Genomic DNA, 25,677 nt, shown 5'->3' with positions numbered 1-25,677 from the left:
TATAGGCGTGAGCCACCACACCTGGCCTGCTATAAATTTCATAATGTAGTATTATAAGTTTTGCTTTACACAATTATGTATGTTAAAGACAATAAGGCAAAAAGCGGCAGTCATATTTACACATGCCTATTTCCAATGTTCTTTATTTCTTCGAAGATTTCTTTTCAGCAGGAAGAATTTCCTTCAGATTTTCTTGTAGGTTCCTGATGACAAATTCTTCTGGTTTTTGTTTAAACTTGACTTTTTTTTTTTTTGAGACGGAGTCTTGCTCTGTCGCCCAGGCTGGAGTGCAGTGGCGCGATCTCGGCTCACTGCAAGCTCCGCCTCCTGAGTTCACGCCATTCTCCTGCCTCATCCTCTCCGAGTAGCTGGGACTACAGGCGCCCGCCACCACGCCTGGCTAATTTTTTGTATTTTTAGTAGAGACGGGGTTTCACCATGGTCTCGATCTCCTGACCTCATGATCCGCCCGCCTCGGCCTCCCAAAGTGCTGGGATTACAAGCGTGAGCCACTGCCCCGGGCCTTGACTTTTTTTTTTAAAGATAGAGTCTCACTCTGTTTCCCAGGCTGGAGTGCAGTGGCACAATCACAGCTCAGAGCAGTCTGGACCTCCTGGGCTCAAGTGATCCTCCTGTCTCAGTCACTTGAGTAGCTGGGACTACAGGCGTGTGCCACCATGTCCAGCTAATTTTTTTTCTTTTCTCAACTTTTAGTTAAAAAACAAACAAGACTATGTGTCTATAGAATTGCCTACTTTTCATTTGGATAACTTAAAAAAATTTTTTTTGAATAGTTTTTTTTTTCTTGGCCAGTTGCTATATAGTTAACATAAATGTGGTAGAGCAGCTGTTTGAAAATAGTGAATCTCAGCACTCTGGGGGGTCGAGACGGGAGGGTCACTTGAGGCCAGGAGTTCAAGACTAGCTATACTGAAGGCCTTGCATCAACATAGTGAGACCCTCTCTCTTCAAAAAATAAAAAAATTAGCCTGGCATGATGGTTCATGCCTGTAGTCCCAGCTACTTGGGAGGCGGAGGTGGGAGGATCACTTGAACCAGGGAGGTCGAGGCTGCCTTGAGCTGTGATTGCACCACTGCCAGCCTGGGTGACAGGAAGACCCTATGTCTTAAAAAATTTTTAAAAATTGGCCAGGCGTGGTGGCTCACGCCTGTAATCCCAGCACTCTCGGATGCCTAGGCGGGCAGATCACTTGAGGTCAGGAATTCGAGACCAACCTGGCCAACATGGTGAAACCCCATCTCTACTAAAAATACAAAAATTCGCTGGGCGTTGTGGCGCATGCCTGTAGTCCCAGCTACTCTGGAGATTGAGGCAGGACAATCGCTTAAACCCAGAAGGCAGAGGTTGCAGTGAGCTGAGATCGCACCACTGCACTCCAGCCTGGGTGACAGAGTGAGATTCCATCTCAAAAAAAAAAAAAAAAAAAAAAAAATTAAAAGAGTATTGAATTATTCATTCCTGGCTCATCTCTGCTGCTGTTCTCTTAGTCCTCTGTCTAACTTAGTCCATAGTGTTGTGTTTCAGCCTCGAGGGCTTGTCAGGGCAAGGGATCTTCCTTTTTTTGCTAATCCTCCTCTCAGTGTCAGGGCTCTTTTCTTCCCAGCCTGCTCTTCTGACATGTGGGGCAAATTACTAAAGTTCATATATAAATGAGGTGGAAATTTAATCTCGGAATTTAGTTGTCTGTCTTGGCAGGGAGAGCTCTAGATGACAGCCACATCCCTTGTGACTCAGCAGACTAAGCTTTTAATTATGTTGTCTTAAGGGTGGTGTTATGTTAGACGTCACTTGAAATTTGTAGTTAGTTGTCCCTACAACCACTAGGAAATACGCCATGCATATAAGTGAGGAGGCTAGATTAGAAGCTAACTCCAGTGCCTTTTGTAAAGTTTACATATTTTATGGGGTCTTGGGCTCTACTTTTTCCCAAAATATACACATACATAATTTCTGTCTTGTGTTGAGCTAACTTAGTTATGTTTCTGGATTGTGGAGAGGACAGAATCAAGTATAGTAAGGGTGGGACAGGTGAGTCTAGGGGAAAAGGATGATGGTGAGATTTCATGTCGTCTTTTGCAAAGATCTCACAGTAGCCTTTCTAAGGGAGTAATTTTGAAACCATTGCAACTGATTGAAGCACTTATCTATTTTCCAAGAGGGTTAATAGTAAGGGTGGAGGTCAAATTACTTTGAGCTTGAGCTGAGAGGAATAAATATAGCATGGAACCCATTACTGTATTATTTTTTTTTTTTTTTGAATGAGGTATTTGCTTTTTGCTTTAGTGACTTAAAAGCCAGAAGAGATGGCCGGGCCTGGTGGCTCATGCCTGTAATCTGTAATCCCAGGACTTTGGGAGGCCAAGGTGGGCAGATCACTTGAGGTCAGGAGTTCGAGACCAGCCTGGGCAACACGGTGAAACCCCATCTCTACCAAAAATACAAAAATTAGCCGGGTATGGTAGCAGGCGCCTGTAATCCTAGCTACTCGGGAGGCTGAGGCAGGATAGTTGCTTGAACCTGGGAGGTGGAGGTTGCAGTGAGCTGAGATTGTGCCACTGCACCCAGCTTAGGTAACAGAGTGAGACTCTATCTCAAAAATAAAAAAATAAAAAAGCCGGAGAAGAATGCAGTTGTGACTATTGTAATTGGGCAAGCATTCATTTATGCAGTAAAACAGAAGTTAGTAATTCCCCTAGAAGTTTAGAGGTCTCAGGCTGGGCGTGGTGGCTCACGCCTGTAATTCCAGCACTTTGGGAGGCCAAGGCGGGCAGATCACCTGACGTCAGGAGTTAGAGACCAGCCTGGCCAACATGGTGAAACCCCATCTCTACTAAAGATACAAAAATTTGGCTGGGCGCAGTGTCTCACGCCTGTAATCCCAGCACTTTGGGAGGCTGAGGCGGGCGGATCACAAGGTCAGGAGATCAAGACCATCCTGGCTAACACGGTGAAACCTCGTCTCTACTAAAAATACAAAAAAATTAGCTGGGCATGGTGGCGGGCGCCTGTAGTCCCAGCTACGCAGGAGGCTGAGGCAGGAGAATGGCGTGAACCTGGGAGGCAGAGCTTGCAGTGAGCCGAGATTATGCCACTGCACTCCAGCCTGGGCAACAGAGTGAGACTCCATCTCAAAAAAAAAAAAAAATACAAAAATTTGCTGGGCATGGTGGTGGGTGCCTGTAATCCCAGATACTTGGGAGGCTGAGGCAGGAGAATTGCTTGAACCTGGGAGGGAGAGGTTGCAGTTTGCTGAGATCGTGCCACTGCTCTCCAGCCTGAGAGACAGTGAGACTCCATCTCAAAAAAAAAAAAAAAAAAAAAAAGAATTTTAGAGGTCATATTATTCTCTGAAAATGGGCTGCTGCAAATATTTAGCAACTGCCTAGTAAGTGCCAATGCCAGACCCTATTCCTTTCTTTTATTTTTATTTTTATTTTTTATTTTTGAGTCAGTCTCACTCTATTGCCCAGGCTGGAGTGCAGTGGTGTGATTTCGGCTCACTGCAACCTCTGCCTCCCAGGTTCAAGCGATTCTCCTGCCTCAGCTTCCCACTTTCTTTTTTTTTTTTTGAAGGCAGAGTCTCACTCTTTCGCCCGTGCTGTAGTACAGTGGTATGATCTTAGGTCACTGCAGCCTCTAACTCCTGGTCTCAAGTGATCTCCTGCTTCTGCCTCAGACCCTATTCTAAGCTGTCTCATTGGTTGATACTCTACAAGAAGCACAGAATACACAAGGGAGAAAAACAAATAGAAGTACAGGTCCATTCAGTTAAGTTCTTTTTACTAAATACCTGGTAGAAGTGGGATACTTTGCCACAGTATCCAGATCAGTGATTCTAACCCATGAAATCTTGCTGTGTTTGTTGTTAGTTATAAAATGAATGGTCACTGAAGTATCAAAAATTAACAAATGATTTACTTGTAAATTAACTAGTTAAGATTTAGCAAGATGTCTGTAATAGTTTTTGCAAATTATTTACTTTTAAATTAACCAGTTAAGATTTAGTGTAATGCCTATAGTATTTTAGCTTTAATGAATTTGTGTTCTCTATGGTTTCTTGAGCAGGAGATTCATAGATCTACAGCCATTTTAGTTTGGAAAGTTGTGTGTGTCTGTGGTTTTTCATATCATCAAGTATGTATTGTGATGGAAAACTGATAGAGAATTCATTATTCTGGGGGTTAGAGAGATGAATGCGACATCTGTTCTAGGCCCTTCCAGGTCTTTCTGTCCAGACGAATGGATGAGACTTCAGATACCTATGATACAAGAAAGTAAGATGATGTTATGACAAACTTAGAATAAAACTATGAGAATAGAGAGAAGAATGACAGTGATAATGTGTGCCTGCTACATAGAAATTGATCTCTTCAGATTGGCGTGTGCGAGGTTTTCTTGCTCTAGGGAGATTCTTTAAGCAATCACTATGTCGACAAACACAGATGTTTCCCTTTCTGAATTCATATGATGAAGATCAGGGATCCAAACTTATTCAAAAAGCTAAAGAGGCACCATTCGTACTTGTTGGAATAGAAGGTTTTGCAGCAATTGTTGCATATGGATTATACAAATTGAAGAGCAGGGGAAATACTAAAATGTCCCTTCATCTGATCAACATGCGTGTGTCAGCCCAAGGCTTTGTTGTAGGAGCGATGACTGTTGTTATATCATGTATGGAGAATTCTGGGCGAAACCTAAGCCTTAGAAGAAGAGATGCTGTCTTGGTCTTGTAGGAGGAGCTTGCTTTAGTTAGATGTCTCATTATTGAAGTTACGTATTATTGTTGAAAATAAACTAATTTGTATGGGTTTAGATGGTAACACGGCATTTTGAATATTGGCTTCCTTTCTTGCAGGCTTGATTTGCCTGTTGACCGAATTACTAGTGACTAGTTTACTAACTAGGTCATTCAAGGAAGTCAAGTTAACTTAAAAGAAACATGTCACCTAAATGCACTTGATGGTGTTGAATGTCCACCTTCTTAAACTGTTAAGATGAACTTAGTTCTAAAGAAGATAACAGGCCAACCCTGAAGTACTCCCAGTTTGCTGCAGAATCTCACATATTTTGGATGTTATAGAAGGGTCCTATTTGCCCCAGTTAATTTAACCATTTTTCTGCCTGTTTTGTGGACTGGCTGGCTCTTTTAGAACTCTGTCCAAAAAGTGCATGGAATATAACTTGTAAAGCTTCCCACAACTGAAATATATATATGTGCGTGTATTTAAACCAAATCTAGAAAACTTACAATACAGCTGCATAATAGTAGTATTTATTAAAGAATCACAATTGTAAACATGAGAATAACTTATGGATTCTAGTTTAGTTCTTTAGTAATTGCAAATTATATTTTTGCTGTTGTTAGAATAATTTTTAAATGTCATCTTGAAATAGAAATATGTATTTTAAGCACTCATGCAAAGGTAAATGAACACTGTTTAAATGTGTGCATTGCTTATTTTTTCTGTAAGAATTGTAAACATTAAACTGAACAAATTACCTATAATAGTTTTGATTAATGTCTTAAGAGCAAGCTGGTTTGTCCAGACAGTATACCCAAACTTTTATATACCATTGAATGTTATTACACTTGTGAAATTCTCTTGTCTAACCTGAATTTACATTCCATGGTGGTAACATGGTATATGTATTGTTATTAAAGTAAGTGACCCATGTCAAAAAAAAAAAAAGAAATTGACCTCTTCAAGACCGGCCTGAGCAACATGGTGAAACCCCATCTCTCCAAAAAAAAAAAAAAACAAAAAAAAACCCTCCAAAACAAAACAAAATAAAACCCTAAAAACCAAATTAGGTGGGTGTGGTGGCATGTGCTTGTAATCCCAGCTACTTGTGAGGCTGAGGTGGGAGAATCGATTGAGCCCAGGAGGTCAAAGCTATAATAAGCCATGATCATGGCAACACTGTGCTCCAGAGCTGTGACAGAGTGAGACCCTGTGAAAGAAGGAACGAAAGAGAGAAAGAGAAAGAAGAGAGAGAGAGAAAGGAATTAATTGACTTCAACTCACTTACTGAGCCTTTACCATATGCCTAGGACTGCTGACTGTTGCGTATGCAAAGATGAGTGGGCACTCCTGGTCTTAGTGTTCATTAACTGCTATTTGGATTCGCTATTTACCTCTTGGGGAGAGGTGATACTTAGGTTGGTGCTTTAGGGGCAGGGATGGAAGAAGGTGGTACTTGCACAGGACCCTGAAGGATGGGCAGCAGTTAGGCATTTGAAAATGGAGGCAAAGCAGCTAGCACAGTATGACCACAGGGCAATTTCTGAGACTGTCAGGTATGTGTTTTGACTTAATTGCAGACTTCCTGAAGTGGGTTAAGGTAGGGTAAGTTGCTGCCAAACTGAGGTTGGTTGCTTTGAGGAATTTACTGAGAAACTGAAAAATGCTTCATTTTCAGGATAGGGAGATAGCCTGTGTTGGCAGGATTGCTTTCCTTCCATTTAGCTATTTTGTGGCCATAAGGTATTTTTTCTGCATATATTTTAAAGAAGTTTTTATTTTGAAATAATTTGTTATTAAAAATGTTGTTAAAAAATGGTACAAAGAATATACCTTTAACCGAATTCCCCAATTGCTAGCAATTTACCATATTTACTTTATTATTCTATTTTTTAAAGTACTTTTTCTAGCTGGGATGCGGTGGCTCATGCCTGTAATTCCAGCACTTTGGGAGACTGAAGCGGGCAGATCACTTGAGGTCAGGAGTTCGAGACCAGCCTGGCCAACATAGTGAAACCCTGTCTCTACAAAAATAAAAAAATTAGTCGGGCATGATGGCACATGCTTGTAGTCCTAGCTACTAGAGAAGCTGAGGCGGGAGAATCTCTTGAACTCGGGAGGCGGAGATTGCAGTGAGCCAAGATCGTGCTACTGTACTACAGCCTAGATGACAGAGCGAGACTCTGTCTCAAAGAAAACAAAAATTTTAAATTTTTTTTAGAAAGTACTTTTTCTGAATTGTTTAAAAATAAGTTCCAGACCTTTATCTCTAAATTTTTTTTTTTTTTTGAGACGGAGTTTCTCGCTCTTGTTACCCAGGCTGGAGTGTAGTGGTGCGATTTCTGCTCACTGCAACCTCCGCCTCCTGGGTTTAAGAGATTCTCCTGCCTCAGCCTCCCAAGTAGCTTGGATTACAGGCACATGCTACCATGCCTGACTAATTTTTGTATTTTTAGTAGAGGCTGGGTTTCACCATGTTGGCCAGGCTAGTTTTGAACTCCTGACCTCAGGTGATCCACCCGCCTTGGCCTCACAAAGTGCTGGGATTATAGGCATGAGCCACCGCACCCGGCCTCCCTAAGTACTTTTTAGAAAATCCCATATTTAATTAGCCGGGCGTGGTGGTGTGCGCCTGTGTAATCCCAGCTACTCGGGAGGCTGAGGTGGGCGAATTGCTTGAACCCAGGAGGCGGAGGTTGCAGTGAGCCGAGATAGCATCACTGCACTCCAGCCTGGGCGACAGAGCAAGACTCTGTCTAAAAAAAAAAGAAAAGAAAAGAAAAAGAAAAAAAATTCCATATTTCCTAAAGACAAGGACATTCTTTTACATTACCACAATGTAATTTTCAAAATTGGGACCTTCTTCAGACTTTATCAGTCTGTGCCTTTCACCCCATTTATGGCAACCATCTTGTCTTTATTCTGTATACTTTTTTTGGGCAATTGAAAAAATATTCATAAATTTGAAAAGAACTCCAGAAATATACAAGGATAATTCAACTAACATTCTTGTCTCCCATAGTCCCATGGCCCACTACTGTTAGTATTTTGTCATGCGGGCCTCAGGGCCATACACTGGCCTGCAGGGCCCAGCTTCTTCTGGCCACCTGTTGCCTCACCTTCCTGTTGATTCTGCTGCAGCCACATGGCCTCCTTGCTATCCTGCAGGCATAACTTATGGATTCTAGTTGAGTTCTTTAGTAATTGCAAATTATATTTTTGCTGCTGTTATATTAGAATAATTTTTAAATGTCATCTTGGGCCGGGCGCAGTGGCTCACGCTTGTAATCCCAGCACTTTGGGAGGCTGAGGCGGGTGGATCACGAGGTCAGGAGATTGAGACCACGGTGAAACCCCGTCTCTACTAAAAATACAAAAGAAAATTAGCCAGGCGTGGTGGCGGGCGTCTGTAGTCCCAGCTACTCGGAGAGGCTGAGGCAGGAGAATGGCGTGAACCCGGGAGGCAGAGCTTGCAGTGAGCCGAGATTGCGCCACTGCACTCCAGCCTGGGCGACAGAGCGAGATTCCGTCTCAAAAAAAAAAAAAAAAAAAAAATGTCATCTTGAAATAGAAATATGTATTTTAAGCACTCATGCAAAGGTAAATGAACACTGTTTAAATATGTGCACTGCTTATTTTTTCCATAAGAATTGTAAACATTAAACTGAACAAATTACCCATAATGGTTTTGATTAATGACTTAAGAGCAAGCTGGTTTGGCCAGACAGTATACCCAAACTTTTATATACCATAGAATGTTAATACACTTGTGAAATTCTCTTGTCTAACCTGAATTTACATTCCATGGTAGTAACATGGTATATGTATTGTTACACTCCTACCTCTGGGCCTTGTTCAAGCATACTTTTATTGAGTACTTTTTATCCCCAGCCAGAGCAAGTAGATCCATTGGGAAACATATCAGTAATGTGATGGGTAATATTTATTTATGTATTCATTCATTTATTTGTTTGAGAAGGGATTTGCTGTGTCATCCAGGCTGGAGTGTAATGGCATGATCATAGCTCACTGCAGCCTTGACCTCCTGGGCTTAAGCCATCTTTCCACCTCAGCCTGCTGAGTAGCTAGGACTACAGACATGTGGCACCAAGCCTGGCTAATTTTTAAATTTTTTGTGGAGACGGGGCCTAGATATATTGCCCATGCTAGTCTTGAACTCTGGGCACCCGCCTTGGCCTCCCAAAGTGGTGGTATTGGAGGTGTGAGTCACTATGCCCAGCCCTATCTTCTTTAACAATTACATATAATTAGGCCAGGCACAGTGGCTCAAGTCTGTAATCCCAGCACTTTGGGAGGCCAAGGCAGGCAGATCACCTGAGGTCAGGAGTTGCAGACCAGCCTGGACAACATGGCGAAACCCCGTTTCTACTAAAAATACAAAAGTTTAGCCAGGTGCGGTGGTGTGTGTCTGTAGTCCCAGCTACTCAGGAGGATGAGAGAGGAGAATTGATTGAGCGTGGGAGGCGGAGGTTGCAGTGAGCTGAGATCACGTTATTGCACTTCAGCCTGGGTGACAGAACGACACTCTGTCTCAAAAAAAAAAAAAAAAAAAAAAAAAGAAGAAAAAAAGAAAAAGAATATAATTAGCTAGGCATTGTGGCACACACCTGTAGTCCCAGCTACTTGGGAGGCTGACATGGGAGGATTGCTCTAAGCCCAGGCATTCGGTGTTGCAGTGAGCTATGATCCTACCACTGCACTCCAGTCTTGACAACAGAGTGAGACCCTGTCTCTGGAAAAACAAAAACAATTACGTATAATTTATTTCATTGTATGGATGTTCCATAATTTATTTACCTAGCCCCTGCTGAAAGATATTTAAGTTCTTTCTAACTTTTCCCTATTAATTCTCCCTGTTTTACAGACAAAAAGCCTAATATTTGGCATGAAGGAGTGACTTAGCTAGAGTGGCACACTTCCTAATGGTTGGTATTGTAGAGGTTGGTAAAATTAAATTAAATTTTTGTTTGAGACAGGGTCTCACTCTGTCATCCAGGCTGGAATGCAATGGCGCTGTCACGGCTCACTGCAGTGTTGACTTCCAGAGCTTCAGTGATCCTCCCACTGTTCAGCCTCCTAAATCATTGGGACCACAGGCACTCGCCATCACTCCTGGCTAATTTTTGTATTTTTTGTAGAGACAGGGTTTTGCCATTTTGCCCAGGCTAGTCTCGAACTCCTGAGCTCAAGCAATCCACTTGCCTTGGCTTCCCAAAGTGCTGGAATTACAGGTGTGAGCCAGTGTGTCTGGCCCAGAGTCTGTAACTGTTGTTTTCCTGCTGAGTGCCTAGTTCCATCTGGTAAGATGCTGGGTGCTATATAAATCAAGTGAAATGAACAAGAGTCCCTGCCTTTAGGGGCATTGCACAGTATGTGATGGAAACTTCTGCTCTCGGGGCACTCATTAAAGCAGTGTGTACACTCAGAGTAACAGGCTTAGTAGGGTGGCTAGGTTTGGAGGGTAGTGTGTGGTACAAGTGATGTCAGTACTCCAGGACTGGGTGGTGCCTTTTGAATTCTTTGAGTTGTGGAAAATGTCTTGATCTGGAAACTGAATGGTGTTTCTGGTGTTTCTTTGGAAACATAGGTTTAGTGGTTCGTGAGTACAGGACGATCCAGAAAGATTGCTGGGGGAAAGGGAGGTTGTTGCAGAACTCATTCACCAGGAATGTGTTACGTAAGTAAGCAGGAAATAGGGCGGGACCATGACCATCTTCAGAAGCGTCCAGCCAGGCCCCTGGAATATGGGATGCTGCGTTAGTCACTGTTTAGTGATTGCTTTCCTGAGCTGGTGCCATAGTCTTGGCGTTTTTAAACCGAGATGGAGTCACAATCGAGAAATTGGTGTGAAGGAGGCTCATGGGCAGCAGGAGGAGGAGGAGCTGGGAGGGCAACACATCTAGTCTAGAGCTAGCTGTTCCAACCTAACTCTGGCATTTGGGGCAGCTCTGCCACCTTGTGGAATGAGTGCTCAGTGATTTTTGTGGGGGTTTAGTGCAGAGATCTGCATTCTAAGGGCTAGCCTTGAAATGTTCACCAGGACTGTATGTTGGTGTGGTTCCTTTCCTTCCACTTAAATATTTGTGGCTTCAAAGTATTTTTCCTACGTATGTAGATGCATATTTTTTCCTGAATATATTTTTAGGAAGTTTTTATTTGGAAATAATTTAGATTTATACATCTATGCAGCATGGGTTAAAAAAATGACAAAAAGGCCAGGCGCGGTGGCTCACGCTTGTAATCCCAGCACTTTGGGAGGCCGAGGCGGGCGGATCACGAGGTCAGCCAAGTTTCAGAAAACAATTTACAAACTTTTTTTTAGTATAAACATAGTGTATGCTTACTAAAAAAGGAAAAGTATAAAACATTACTCAAGTATATATAGAAAATGAGTGAGCTACTGATCCCACTCTATATTATCTATTGCTGTGTGACAGTATTACCACAAATATAGTAGCTGAAACAACACATTTGTTTTCTCACAGTTTCTGTGGGTGAGGAGTTCAAGCATAGCTTAGCCAGGTCCTCTGCAAGCTTACAATCCAAGGGTTGGCTCAGGCTGTGTTCTCATCTGAGCACTCTACTTGGGAGGGTTCCAGGCTTACCTGATGGGTGGCGGCATTCAGTCCTTGTAGACTGTCAGACTGAGGGCCTTGGTTTTTGCTGGTGCACTCAGTTCCTTGCCTCACATACAGTAGCTCACAATGTAGCAGCTTGTTTCACTAAGACAGCAAGGAAGAGTGTTTCCTAGGAAGACAGACACTGTAGTCTTACCTAATACAATCATGAAAGTGACATGCTGTCTCCTTTGCCATATTCTGTTAGAGACAGGTTACAGCTTTGCCCAGTGGCAGTATCCTAGCCAATGAGGTTTATCCGAGGCATGATTATTAAAATAATTGAAAACTTTTCCCAATACACCGCGGTGACAACTTGCAACATAGGCTGGCAATGGCAATTTTTGACATCTCTACAGAGACTGAATTAAAAAAAAAAAAAAAGAAGTTACAGGTTCTGCCCTCACTCAAGAGGAAGAGAGTATATCAGGGCATGAATACCAGGAGGCAGGGATTATTAGGAAACATTTTAGGGTTTAACTCCACACCCTCCCACGAAAATAGATAAAGAAAACACTGCTTAGGGTTACCTTTTTTTTTTTCTTTCTTTTTTTTTTTTTTTTTTTTTTTTTTAGTTGAGACAGAGTTTCGCTCTTGTTGCCCAGGCTGGAGTGCAACGGCACAATCTCGGCTCACTGCAACTTCCGCCTCCCTGGTTCAAGCAATCCTCCTGCTTCAGCCTCCTGAGTAGCTGGGATTATAGGCTTGCACCACCATGCCTGGCTAATTTTGTATTTTTTAGTAGAGATGGGGTTTCTCCATGTTGGTCAGGCTGGTCTCCAACTCCCGACCTCAGGTGATCCACCCACCTTGACCTCCCAAAGTGTTGGGATTACAGGTGCGAGCCACCACACCCGGCCTAGGGTTACCATTATTAAAAGCAAAATTTGTGGACTGTTTTTCTCTGCACATACCAAAGTATAGTAGTAATTTAGGAGCAACAAGAGCAAAGGGTGACTCTTGAGATTTTTAGCCTGCATGCCCAGGAGAGAGCTCTGTGCTATTTCTTGATTCCTCCAAACAATAATTTGTTAAACAGGAGAGAGAGGACAGAGCAGGTAAATGATAATACCAGTAACTACTTGAAAATAGTGATTTTCATACTGCTTTTAAAAGAGGAGTAAACTGGTTTCAGTAGATGACCTTATCCCAAGAGTAATTGAGTTCCCTCTCACTTTTGAACCAGTACCTTTTAGGATTTAATTTACAATATTTTCTTCTGGGCATGGTGGCTCATGCCCGTAATCCCAGCACTCTGGGAGGCTGAGGCAGGAGGATCACTTGAGCCAAGGAGTTGGAGATCAGCCCTGGGCAACATAGGGAGACCCTCATCTCTCTTTTTTTTTTTTTTTAATAATAATTTACATGTCTTCTGCCCTCTGTCTCTGAGTAACTGCTCTCATGTTGACAAGAACCATATTAGTATGCTAAGAGTGGATGATGTCACTTACTGGTGTCACCAGCTGCTGCCATGTATGTTCTGAATGAACTGTCCTCCCATAGGGGAATACACACCTGTGTGTGAGACTGGGATTTATGTAGACTCTGGCCCAGCAGGCCCATTTGACAACCAGTGGCCCTCTTAGTTTCTTTTTTTGTTTTTTGTTTTTTTTTTTTTTTTTTTTGAAATGGAGTCTCGCTGTGTCACCTAGGCCGGAGTGCACTGGCACAATCTTGACTCACTGCAACCTCTGCCTCTGGGCTCAAGCGATTCTCCTGCCTCAGCCTCCCGAGTAGCTGGGATTATAGGTGCACCCTACCACACCCAGCTAACTTTTGTATTTTTAGTAGAGACGGGGTTTTGCCATGGTAGCCAGGCTAGTCTTGAACTCCTGACCTTGTGATCTGCCCACCTTGTCCTCCCAAAGTGCTGAGATTATAGGCATGAGCCACCGTGCCCGGCCCTATATATAATTTTCTATTTTGCTCATAATATTTTGAGTTTTATTTTTTATTTTTATTTTTATTTTGAGGCAGAGTCTCACTCTGTCACCCAGGCTGGAGTGCAGTGGCACAATCTCAGCTCACTGCAACCTCCACCTCCTGGGTTCAAGCAATTTTCGTGCCTCAGCCTCCCGAGTAGCTGGGACAACAGGCACACGCCACCACGCCCAGATAAATTTTTGGATTTTTAGTAGAGACAGAGTTTCACCATCTTGGCCAGGCTGGTCTTCAACTCCTGACCTCAAGTGATCTGCCTGCCTCAGCCTCCTAGAGTGCTGAGATTACACGCATGAGCCACTGTGCTTGGCCATATTTTGAGTTTTATTTCACATAGTTATACCATGCATATTCTGTTTCTTAATTTATTTATTTATTATTATTTTTAAATTATTTTTGAGACAGGGTCTCACTCTGTTGCTTAGGCTGGAGCCTCAGCGGTACAATCTCAGCTCACTGCAACCTCCGTCCCCAGGTTCAAGTGATTCTCCCACCTTAGCCTCCCGAGTAGCTGGGACTGCAAGCATGCACCACCATGCCTGGCTAATTTTTATATTTTTTGGTAGAGACAGGGTTTCCTCATGTTGTCCAGGCTGGTCTTGAACTCCTGACCTCAAGTGATCCACCCACCTTGGCCTCCCAAAGTGCTGGGATTACAGGCATGAGCCACCACCCCCGGCCCTATTTATTTATTTTTGAGACAGTTCTCTCTCACTCTGTTGCCCAAGCTGGAGTACAGTGGTAGGATCACAGCTCACTGCTGCATCGACCTCCTGGGTTCAGCCGATCCTCCTGCCTCAGTCTCCTGAGTGGCTGAAACTATGGGTGCATGCCACCACACCCATCTACTTTTTGTATTTTTTCGTAGAGATGGGGTCTCACTGTGTTGCTCAGGCTGGTCTTGAACTCCTGGGCTCAAGTTATCCACCCACCTTGGCCTCCCAAAGTGCTGGAATTACAGGTGTGAGCCACTACGCCTGGCCTATTTTAAAATGTAGAATTTTTTTTTTTTTTTTTTTTTTTTTTTGAGACGGAGTCTCGCTCTGTCGCCCAGGCTGGAGTGCAGTGGCGCAATCTCGGCTCACTGTAAGCCCCGCCTCCTGGGTTCACGCCATTCTCCTGCCTCAGCCTCTCCGAGTAGCTGGGACTACAGGCGCCCGCCACCACGCCCGGCTAATTTTTTTTTTTTTGTATTTTTAGTAGAGACGGGGTTTCACCGTGGTCTCAATCTCCTGACCTTGCGATCTGCCCGCCTTGGCCTCCCAAAGTGCTGGGATTACAAGTGTGAGCCACTGCGCCCGGCCTAAAATGTAGAATATTTTTTCTGAATACATAATTTTAATGTTCCTATTGTGATTTTGTTAATTACCACTAGTCCTTCATTGTTTGATTAATAAAGGAGGGCAATTAGATGTTAGAATTTTGCAGATTGTACCAGTGACACATGGTCCCTTGGCTAGAATTATGCATAACTTTGATTGTTTTGAGCAAACAACTGTGAGGTCAGTGACAACAATAATGACAAATAATATTCAAGTAACCTCTTGCTGTTAATAGTGGGTTTTGTGGCCAGGCGTGGTGGCTCACGCCTTGTAATCCCAACACTTCAGGAAGCCAAAGTGGGCAGATCACCTGAGGTCAGGAATTCAAGGCCATCCAGGCCAACAGGGTGAAACCCCATCTCTACTAAAAATACAAATTAATTAGCTGGGCATGGTGGCACACGCCTCTAATCCTAGCTACTCGGGAGGCTGAGGTAGGAGAATCGCTTGAACCCGGGGGGTGGAGGTTGCAGTGACCCGAGATCGCTCCACTGCATTTCAGCCTGGGTGAGAGAGTGAGACTCTGTCCCAAAAACAAAACAAACAAAAATAAAACAAAACAAAACAAAACTGGGTTTTGTCTTTAACTGCCTCATGGAAACATATAGGAGAGTTGTGAAATAAGTATTCTTATTCCATTTAACAATGAGGAAACAGTCTTGGAGAGGCTAGCTCCCATGTTTGATGTGACAGTACACTAACATAAGTAAGAGAAGTAAAGAATGCAGCACATTCCAGGCCAGATACAGTGGCTCATGCCTGTAATCCCAGCACTTTGGGAGGCCAAGGTGGGTGGATCACCTGCAGTCAGGAGTTTGAGACCAGCCTGTCGTAAATGACGAAACCTGGTCTGTACTAAAAATACAAAAATTAGCCGGGCGTGATGGTGGGTGCCTGTAATCCCAGCTACTTGGGAGGCTGAGGCAGAAGAATCGCTTGAACCCGGGAGGCGGAGGTTGCAGTGAGCTGAGATCACGCCACTGCACTCCAGCCTGGGCCACAGAGAGAGACTCTGTGTCAAAAAAAAAAAAAAAAAAAAAAAACAAAAGCAGCACATTGGGTATTTCAACATTTTAGAAAAAGGAATGAACAAAACCAACTGTTATACAAATAGAAAGGGAAGGACTATAGGATCCATAAAGTACTTACAGGAATTCTTCAAGGCAGGACAGAATCTTTTCTGCTGAAAGACTAGGGTGAAGGCATTGTGCAAGGAGGTGGTATTTGAAGGATGAGCAAGACTTGGTTTGCATGTGGGAACAACATGCCAAATAGAGGGAACCACATGGCCTAGACTGGCTGAACTGGCAGCTTTTATTGTGCATACAGAGGTCTCCTTTTGGCTGTGCAAAAATTAGGATAAGGTTGTGAAGTCTGGAAAATATAATTTTTCATGTCTCTAAATATTTGGGTTCAAAAGTAAAATAGTCCAATTTGCAAAACCTTAACGAGAAAGGGACCATTGCGTTTAAGTCTTGGTGTTTATGTGTCTTTTTTGTTGTTCTATTTTTTAATATTATTTATTTATTTATTTACTTTTTGAGACAGAGTTTGTCACTCTGTTGCCCAGGCTGGAGTGCAATGGCGCAATCTCAGCTCACTGCAACCTCCGCCTACCGGGTTCAAGCGATTCACCTGCCTCAGCCTCCTGAGAAGCTGGGATTACAGGCATCCGCCACCACCCCCAGCTAATTTTTTTTTTTTTTTTTTTTTTTTTTTTAGCGGGTGACAGTCTCGCTCTGTCGCCCAGTTTCAAGTACAGTGGCGCGATATTGGTTCACTGCAACCTTTGCCTCCCAGGTTCAAGCGATTCTCCTGCTTCAGCCTCCTGAGTAGCTGGGACTACAGGCATGCACCACCATGCCTGGCTGATTTTTTTTTTTTTTTTTCCGTATTTTTAGTAGAGACGGGGTTTCACCCCGTTGGTCAGGCTGGTCTTGAACTCCTGACCTCAAATGATCTGCCTGCCTCGGCCTCCCAAAGTGCTGGGATTACAGGTGTGAGCCACCGCACCAGGCCAATTTTGTATTTTTAGTAGAGATGGGGTTTCACCATGCTGGTCAGGCTGGTCTCGAACTCCTGACCTCAGGTGATCCACCTGCCTCAGCCTGCCGAAGTGTTGGGATTACAGGCATGAGCCACCACGTCTGACCTTTTTTCTTGTATTATAATTTAACATATCCCAAACATTTTCTCATCATTAAAAAGTTAGCATAAACATTTTGGCCGGGCGTGGTGGCTCACGCTTGTAATCCCAGCACTTTGGGAGGCCGAGGCGGGTGGATCACGAGGTCAGGAGATCGAGACCATGGTGAAACCCCGTCTCTACTAAAAATACAAAAAAAAATTAGCTGGGCGTGGTGGCGGGCGCCTGTAGTCCCAGCTACTCGGAGAGGCTGAGGCAGGAGAATGGCGTGAGCCCGGGAGGCGGAGCTTGCAGTGAGCCAAGACTGCGCCACTGCACTCCAGCCTGGGCAACAGAGCGAGACTCCGTCTCAAAAAACAAAACAAAACAAAACAAAACAAAAAAATTTTATTCATATATAATATTTTTATCTACTTTTTTTTCTTTAGAGCTCTACTTCTGGAAGAATCTACTTTTTGATTTGTGGTTCTGAAATGATAGCAAATTGTGTAATTTGTCAGATTTTATCACAGGCTATTATGCATAACTGATTCATATCCTGTTTGCAGCTTTTCTCACTCCGATGCTTGTGTTGATTGTTTTTTCCAGCAGTGCAGGGTAGATTATCAACTGGCTTGTAATCAGAAGAGCTTGCTTGTATCACAGTGAGTTATACTTCACTGATTTCACTGGGAAATCTTACTTCCTGAGTTTCCATGGTTAAAGATTTGTAATGCCCAAATCTTCTTTTGATGTTTATTCCATCAGAGAAAACAGAAACTACTTTGTCTTAGTGTTGCCAAATTGAAAAGAGCCTTTGGTTTGGCCAGGGTCTTTGTGATAGTGACACCTAGCAGTGTCTTCCCTCCTGAGGAGCATCCATGCTCACCTGAGCCTCTCTGATCCCAGTACTGCCTGTCAGAGGCAGCTGGTCCACCCGAGTGCCAAGCTTGCTCTCCTTTGGAGTTTCAGCTGTACTAACTTTTGCTTAGCTGTGAGGAATCAAGGATTTTGCTTTTACAGGGGGAGTTTTTATCCTGTAAACTAAACTCGCTTGCTTTGAAAGGTTTACTGGATTGGCAGATTATTAGTCTGATTATTAGCCCAGTCATATCTATCTTTCGACAGATAGCTTGGCCATGGCTTTCTTTTTTTTTTTTTTTTTGAGACGGAGTTTCACTCTTGTCACCCAGGTCAGTGGTGTGATCTTGGCTCACTGCAACCTCCGCCTCCTGGGTTCAAGCAATTCTCCTGCCTCAGCCTCCCAGGTAGCTGGGATTACAGGCATGCACCACCACACCTAGCTAATTTTTGTATTTTTAGTAGAGATGGGGTTTTGCCATGTTGGCCAGGCTTGTCTTGAACTCCTTACCTCAAGTGATTCACCCACCTCAGTCTCCCAAAGTCCTGGGATTACAGGGCGTGAGCCACCACTCCCAGCCGGCCATGTCTTTTTTCTTTTTTCCTTTTGTTTTCAGACAGAGTTTGGCTCTTGTTGCCCAGGCTGCAGTGCAATGGTGTGATCGCAGCTCATTGCAACCTCCACCTAGCAGGTTCAAGCGATTCTTCAGCCTCAGCCCCTCGAATAGCTGGGATTACAGGCACCTGCCACCACGCCCGGCTAATTTTTTGTATTTTTAGTGGAGATGGGGTTTCACCATGTTGGCCAGGCTGGTCTTGAACTCCTGACCTCAGGTGATCTGCCTGCCTTGGCTTCCCAAAATGCTGGGATTACAGGCATGAGCCACTGTGCCCCGCCAACATGTACTGTTATTTATGTTTTAAAAAGATAAAACAATGTTCAGTATTTTGGTGGAACAAGCTTGGTACTATCCTGCATTGTATAAAGTGAGTATTAAAAAAGAAAATCTTTAGATGTCATAATAAAAGATGTCCCAAAAGGTGGAGATAATAATCCCACTGAAATGTGAATAGTCATACTAGGAACCTTGTGGTTGGTTTTGAATTTCACACTTTCAGGAGGACGTAGACAAAATGAAGTGCTTTCAGGGTGATATGTGTCCCAGCCAGGGCATATGAAGACTGGTTGAAGAAATGTTTCACACTTGGTTGATAATTATAATAGCTGTCTCCAGCCATGTTCCAGAAATAACATAAGCCTGCTTGTGATGTATTTTATATTTGAAATGATAATGGCTTCCATGTGTTGATCACCTACTTTGTGTTAAGTACATACATTATCCATAACCTTTTCTCCAAATCTTTGAAATAGGTGGTATTCTTCCCTTAAGAATCTAGATAATTAGACTAGCTTGCACAGCTAATTTATGCTGCTAATGAAAGGTGGATCTGGGATTTAACGTTGTGCTTTTTGTATTATACCATACTGCCTCTGGCATGAGCATGCAGTGAGGCTGTGGGTGGTGGACACTTCCCCTCTTCTGCTTATGATCAGGTTAATTCCTGAAATTTAAAATGACATTGAATAGTCATAGTAGGCAATATTGAGCACTTATGTGCCATACACCTTTCCAGGCTCTTTGCATGTAATTTATTTAATTGTCACAACTCAGCGAAGTTGTTACCATTATTGTCTCCATCCTGCACATGAGGAAACTGAGGCAAGGGGTGTAGGTGGAAGAACTCGGTTTTGAAATAGGCTGTCCAGCTGCAGAACCCACACTTAGCCCCTGTGCTGTTTGCTTTATGTAGATGACCATTGTGTATATACAAGAGTGCAAAGTTTTTTTGTTTTTGAGACGGAGTCTCACTCTTATCACCCAGGCTGGAGTGCAACGGCACGATCTCGGCTCACTGCAATCTCCACCTTCTGGTTCAAGTGATTCTCCTGCCTCAGCCTCCTGAGTAAGCTGGATCTACAGGCGTGCACCACCATGCCCAGCTAATTTTTCTTCTTCTTTTTTTTTGAGACAAAGTCTTGCTCTGTTGCCCAGGCTGGGGTACAGTGGCGTGATCTTGACCCACTGCAACCTCTGCCTCCTGGGTTCAAGCAATTCTTCCACCTCAGCTTCCCAAGTAGCTGGGACTACAGGCATGTGCCACCATGCCTGGCTAATTTTTATAATTTTATTTGAGACGAGGTTTTACCATGTTGGCCAGGCTGGTCTCAAACTCCTGACCTCAAGTGATCTGCCCACCTCACCCTCTCAAAGTGCTGGGATTACAGGTGTGAGCCACCATGCCCTGCTAATTTTTGTATTTTAGAGATGGGCTTTTGCCATGTTGGCCAGGCTGGTCTTGAACTCCTGACTGCAAGTGATCTGCCTGCCTCAGCTTCCCAAAGTGCTGGAATTATAGTCATGAGCTACTGCACAGGGTTCCAGCCTTAGTCTTTTTTAATCTACAAAATGGCAAGTTTATATGATTTAACCTGATATAGATCAAGAGAAGGATATTCCAAATAAACTATTTTTTGTTTTAGGAAAGAATTGGATGTATTAAAGGTTTGTGTTTTGAACTTCTCCACTGACGTATTTTTCCTGTCCAATTATTTGTCTAAGAAGTGTGTATTCTATTTCACATCGTGTCACTTTTGCTTCTCCTCTTTTTTTTTTTTTTTTGAGACAGAGTTTCGCTCTTGTTACCCAAGCCAGAATGCAATGGCACGATCTCAGCTACTGCAACCTTCGCCTCCCGGGTTCAAGCGATTCTCCTGCCTCAGCCTCTGGAGTTGCTGGGATTATAGACGCATGCCACCACGCCCAGCTAATTTTTTGTGTTTTTAGTAGAAATGGGGTTTCACCATGTTAGCCAGGCTGGTCTGTAATTCCTGACCTCATATGATCCGCCCATCTTGGTCTCCCAAAGTGCTAGGATTACAGGCGTGAGCCACCGTGCCTGGCCAACTTTTTCTTCTCTTACCTGCAACTAATTGATCTGGCGTCTTTTATATCTCTTGTTATAGGTAGAAAGTGATTTTAAGGCATTCTGCTTTGGAATGTGTGTGTGTATAGGTTTTTGTTGGTTTAAATTGGCTCTATAACAGCATCCTTCAGACCACCAAACCTAATTTTGAAGTGTAGAGTATAATTTAAATCAAATTTAAGAATTTTTAAATTACTTCTGATTATGGGATGACACTTGAAAAAATAATCATAATACTTACCAAAGGTTTAACAGGCTACCTGCTTCCAGTGGAGATTGTGTGATTGTGTTTCCAAAAAATTTGATTAAATCAACTCTTGCTGAGTTGTCTACACTGGTCTTAAGGATTCTGGCCTCAAGTGATCCTCTTGCCTTGGCCTCATTTATTATTATTTTTAATTGACATGTAATAATTTTACATATTCATACAGTACAGTGATATTTCCTTACATGTATACAATGTATAATGATTAAATCAGGATAATTAGCAAATCCATCACCTTGAGCATTTATTTCTTTGTGTTCAGAACATTCAAAATCTGCTTTTCTAGCTATTTGAAAATATACAATAAATTGTTATTAATTATAGTTCCCCCCAGTGCTGTAGAATGCTAGAACTTATTCCTCTTATTCTGGATCCCTTTTTTTTTTTTTTTTTTTTTTTGAGACGGAGTCTTGCTCTGTCACCCAGGCTCAAGAAAGGGCCATTCATTGCACACTGAATTCCTAATTTTTTATTTTTATTTATTTATTTTATTTTATTTTATTTTTTGAGACAGAGTCTCGCTGTTGCCCAGGCTGGAGTGCAGTGGCGCGATCTCGGCTCACTGCAAGCTCCACCCCCCCGGGGTTCACGCCATTCTCCTGCCTCAGCCTCCCGAGTAGCTGGGACTACAGGCGCCCGCCACCCCGCCTGGATAATTTTTTATATTTTTAGTAGAGACGGGGTTTCACTGTGTTTGCCAGGATGGTCTCGATCTCCTGACCTCGTGATCTGCCCGCCTCGGCCTCCCAAAGTGCTGAGATTACAGGCGTGAGCCACCGCGCCCAGCCCCTAATTTTTTTTTTTTTAAAAAAGGTCCATTTAATATAATATATTCTTGGGTGACCAAATCTGTAGCATAGGAGTGACTTAATGTGATTTTTTGTTGGTGGGAAGACATTCTAAAGGGAGTCCTCAATAAACTGCATTTCTAACACACAAGAGATTCTTGTGGCCTGGGGGCGGTGGCTCATGCCTGTAATTCCAGCACTCTGGGAGGCTGAGGCGGGCAGATCCCTTGAAGTCAGGAGTTCGAGACCAGCCTGGACCAGTCTCTACTAAAGCTACAAAAAAAAAAAAAAAAAACTGGACATGGTGGTGGGCATCTATAATCCCAGCTACTTGGGAGGCTGAGGCTGGAGAATCGCTTGAACTGGGGAGGTGGAGGTTGCAGCGAGCCGAGATCTCACCATTGCACTCCAGCCTGGGCAACAAGAGCGAGACTCCATCTCAAAAAAAAAAAAAAAAAGTCCATGTGATGGGTTTACTTTTTGTCATTGGTGCCTGACCGACTATTGCCTTCTGCTTATTTGTCTTTTAGGGTCATGCTTTTATTGTTTCTTTGAAATTGATCATTGAGTCCTATGAGTCCTCCTTATGCTTTCCACCTCCATTTAGTTAGTTGGTTTTTCTTGCAGTCTCTGGGTCCTTTTTGTTGTTGTTTGTTTTGCATTTATTATTATTGTTATTCATTCATTTTTGAGACAGGGTCTTTCTTTGTTGCCCAGGCTGGAGTGCAATGGTGCAGTCATGGCTCACTGCAGCCTCAACCTGCTGGACTCAAGGGATCCTCCCACCTGAGCTTCCTGGGTAGCTAGAACTATAGGCACATGCCATCATGCCTGGCTAATTAAAAAAAATTTTTTTTTTTTAGAGATGGGGTCTTGCTGAGTTGTCTACACTGGTCTTAAGGATTCTGGCCTCAAGTGATCCTCTTGCCTTGGCCTCATTTATTATTATTTTTAATTGACATGTAATAATTTTACATATTCATGCAGTACAGTGATATTTCCTTACATGTATACAATGTATAATGATTAAATCAGGATAATTAGCAAATCCATCACCTTGAGCATTTATTTCTTTGTGTTCAGAACATTCAAAATCTGCTTTTCTAGCTATTTGAAAATATACAATAAATTGTTATTAATTATAGTTCCCCCCATAGTGCTGTAGAATGCTAGAACTTATTCCTCCTATTCTGGATCCCTTTTTTTTTTTTTTTGAGACGGAGTCTTGCTCTGTTACCCAGGCTCAAGTGCAGTGGTGCGATCTCGGCTCACTGCAAACTCCACCTCCTGGGTTCAAGCCATTCTCCTGCCTCAGCCTTCCAGGTAGCTGGGACTACAGGCAGCCGACACCACGCCCGGCTAATTTTTTTGTATTTTTAGTAGAGACGGGGTTTCACATGTTAGCCAGGATGGTCTTGATCTCCTGACCTTGTGATCTGCCCGCCTCGGCCTCCCAAAGTGTTGGGATTACAGGTGTGAGCCATCACGCCCGGCCTTTTTGGTTTTTTTTTTTTTTTTTTTGAGACAGAGTCTTGCTCTGTCACCCAGGCTGTAGTGCGGTGGTGTGATCTTGGCTCACTGCAACCTCCGCCTCCCAGGTTCAAGCGATTCTTCTGCCTCAACCTCCCGAGTAGCTGGGATTACAGGCATGTGCCACCATGCCCAGCTAATTTTTGTATTTTTAGTAGAGACGGGGTTTCACCATGTTGTCCAGGCTGGTCCGAACTCCTGACCTCAGGTGATCCACCCACCTCGGCCTCCCAACGTGCTGGGATTACAGGCATGAGCCACTGCACTCGCCAGTTCTGGATCCTTTTGATCAGACAAAATATATTGTAAAACAAAGTACGTGTTGAAATCTCAAAGACTCAATACTAAAACCTTTGTGACTGTTACACTTTCCTTGCATAAAAACTGACGTAAAATCTCTTAGGTTTCATAGAGAGATACTGAGGAATGTTCCCTATTTCTGTCCACACAGATAGGTACCAGGATGGTAGTAAATGTAAGTCTGGTCCAACTCACAAGTGCTAGCTTGAGATCCTTGATTTTTTTAATTTTAATTTTATTTTATTATTATTTTTTTGAGACAGAGTCTGGCTCTGTTGGCCAGGGTGGAGTGCAGTGGCATGATCTCAGCTTACTGCAACCTCTGCCTTTGGGTTCAAGCGATTATCATGCCTCAGCCTCCCAAATAGCTAGAGTTACAGGTGTGCTCCACCATGCCTGGCTAATTTTTTTATCTGTTTGTTTTTTGTTTGAGTCAAAGTCTTGCTCTTGTCTCCCAGGCTGGAGTGCAATGGCATGATCTCGACTCACTGCAACCTCCACCTCCCGGGCTCAAGCAATTCTCCTGCCTCAGCCTCCCAGGTAGCTGGGATTACAGGCACCTGCCGTCATGCCCGGCTAATTTTTGTATTTTTAATAGAGGCAGGGTTTCACCATATTGGCCAGGCTGGTCTCAAACTCCTGACCTCAGGTGATCTGCCTCCCTTGGCCTCCCAAAGTGCTGGGATTACACGTGTGAGCCACCATGCCCAGCCCATTTTTTTGTATTTTTAATAAAGATGGGGTTTCACCGTGTTGGTCAGGCTGGTCATGAACTCCTGATCTCGAGTGATCCACCTGCCTTGGCCTCCCAAAGTGCTAGGATTACAAGTGTGAGCTGCTCTGCCTGGCCTGAGATCCTTGATTTTTTTTTTTTTTTTTAAGGATTTTTCCTTAAAGTATATGAAACCCTGAAAACTTGTACTACTGTTTAAAATAAACATGTTGATTTCTTCTTCCTAAAGATGAATCACAGTTGAGTCTTATTTGACCTGAAGTTGTTTTCATTCTCTCTAAACAGTAATTTGAGGAAGTAATGGCAGTCTGATGTCTCAGGCTACATATGCATGCTAGTCTTCCACCCTCAGTTGTCATGTGTTAATGCATGTTTTGTAATAAGTGGGATAAATACAAGGAACCTTTGCTTTTGTTTTTATTTTTTTCAGTAACAAATACTTTTAAGAAAACAGATGATTTTGGGTCATCTAATGCACCAGCTGTCGACCTAGACCATAAGTTTAGATGCAAGGTTGTGGACTGTTTAAAATTTTTCCGCAAAGCCAAACTGTTGCACTATCACATGAAGTATTTCCATGGAATGGAGAAGTCACTGGAGCCAGAGGAGAGCCCGGGAAAGAGGCATGTCCAAACCAGGGGCCCTTCAGCTTCAGACAAGCCCAGCCAGGAGACCCTGACCAGGAAGCGGGTCTCTGCCAGTTCCCCAAGTAAGTATCTTCATTCTTCATTGTGTCATGGATGGCTTGGTTGCTTGGCCACAGTGCTTGTGTTTTCTGACACACAAAGCAGGCATTAGGTTTGTCTGTTCCAGTTGAATCCCACAGGACTGAACATATTAAGTGAGCCTCTGGGCTGCGCCACGGAGCTGCAGCCTTCCTACAGGAAGCAGGAATACCTAACTGAGAGTTACCTTGAAAAAGTCGCTTAGCCTCTGAAGGCCTTGCTGCTTCCAGTATGAGTGGGGACAGTCAAGCAAAAGGACCTCATTCAGAAGCCAGCAGGAGAACTCGTGCTCAGAGCAGCATGGGTGCCATCGTCCCACTCTCCCAAACCTGTGCATTTTCCTTGCCAGCAGCACAAAAGAGCACGATAACCAAAAGGTGATATGTGATTCTACTGCCAGGTCCGAATGTGAATCCTGTTTCATCTTAAGTGCAACTGAAGATATTTATAATAGCACTGTTTGTTTTGCATATAGAAACCATAATAGTAGTAGTAGCGGTTACCATAAAATCTCATTTTTAACTTATTACAGAGAACCTTTTAGGAAATATCTTCTAAAGCTTACAGAAATTGAAAAATTACATGTTTCCAGGGGAATTTCAGAAGAATTAATGGATTTCCAATAAATTCTATAATCTTCCCAGCTTTTTACTTGCTGTTGTAATATCACTACCTACTTCTTGGCTTAGAGGTTTTCTAT

General features: G+C 43.2%; 1 protein-coding gene, 1 non-coding gene and 1 pseudogene across 2 annotated transcripts in view; all 3 read left to right on the top strand.

The window, feature by feature from the left end:
* PHF20 (PHD finger protein 20) overlaps nucleotides 1-25,677 on the top strand; it is a 177,071-nt gene that overhangs the window by 100,024 nt on the left and 51,370 nt on the right. The window contains exon 10 of the mRNA XM_030826717.1: nucleotides 24,683-24,961. Within this exon, the coding sequence (XP_030682577.1) occupies nucleotides 24,683-24,961 (279 nt within the window). The remainder of the gene's footprint in view (nucleotides 1-24,682; nucleotides 24,962-25,677) is intronic.
* LOC115838020 lies at nucleotides 4,008-5,760 on the top strand (annotated as a pseudogene).
* Nucleotides 11,622-11,763, top strand: LOC115838184. Its single transcript, XR_004033216.1, has one exon. It is a non-coding gene; the product is annotated as a U4 spliceosomal RNA (small nuclear RNA).

Source organism: Nomascus leucogenys, chromosome 13 (genome assembly GCF_006542625.1).
Source record: "Nomascus leucogenys isolate Asia chromosome 13, Asia_NLE_v1, whole genome shotgun sequence".
NCBI lineage: Eukaryota > Metazoa > Chordata > Mammalia > Primates > Hylobatidae > Nomascus > Nomascus leucogenys.
The sequence above is the reverse complement of the archived record's forward strand: the minus strand, read 5'-3'. Positions and strand labels throughout refer to the sequence as shown.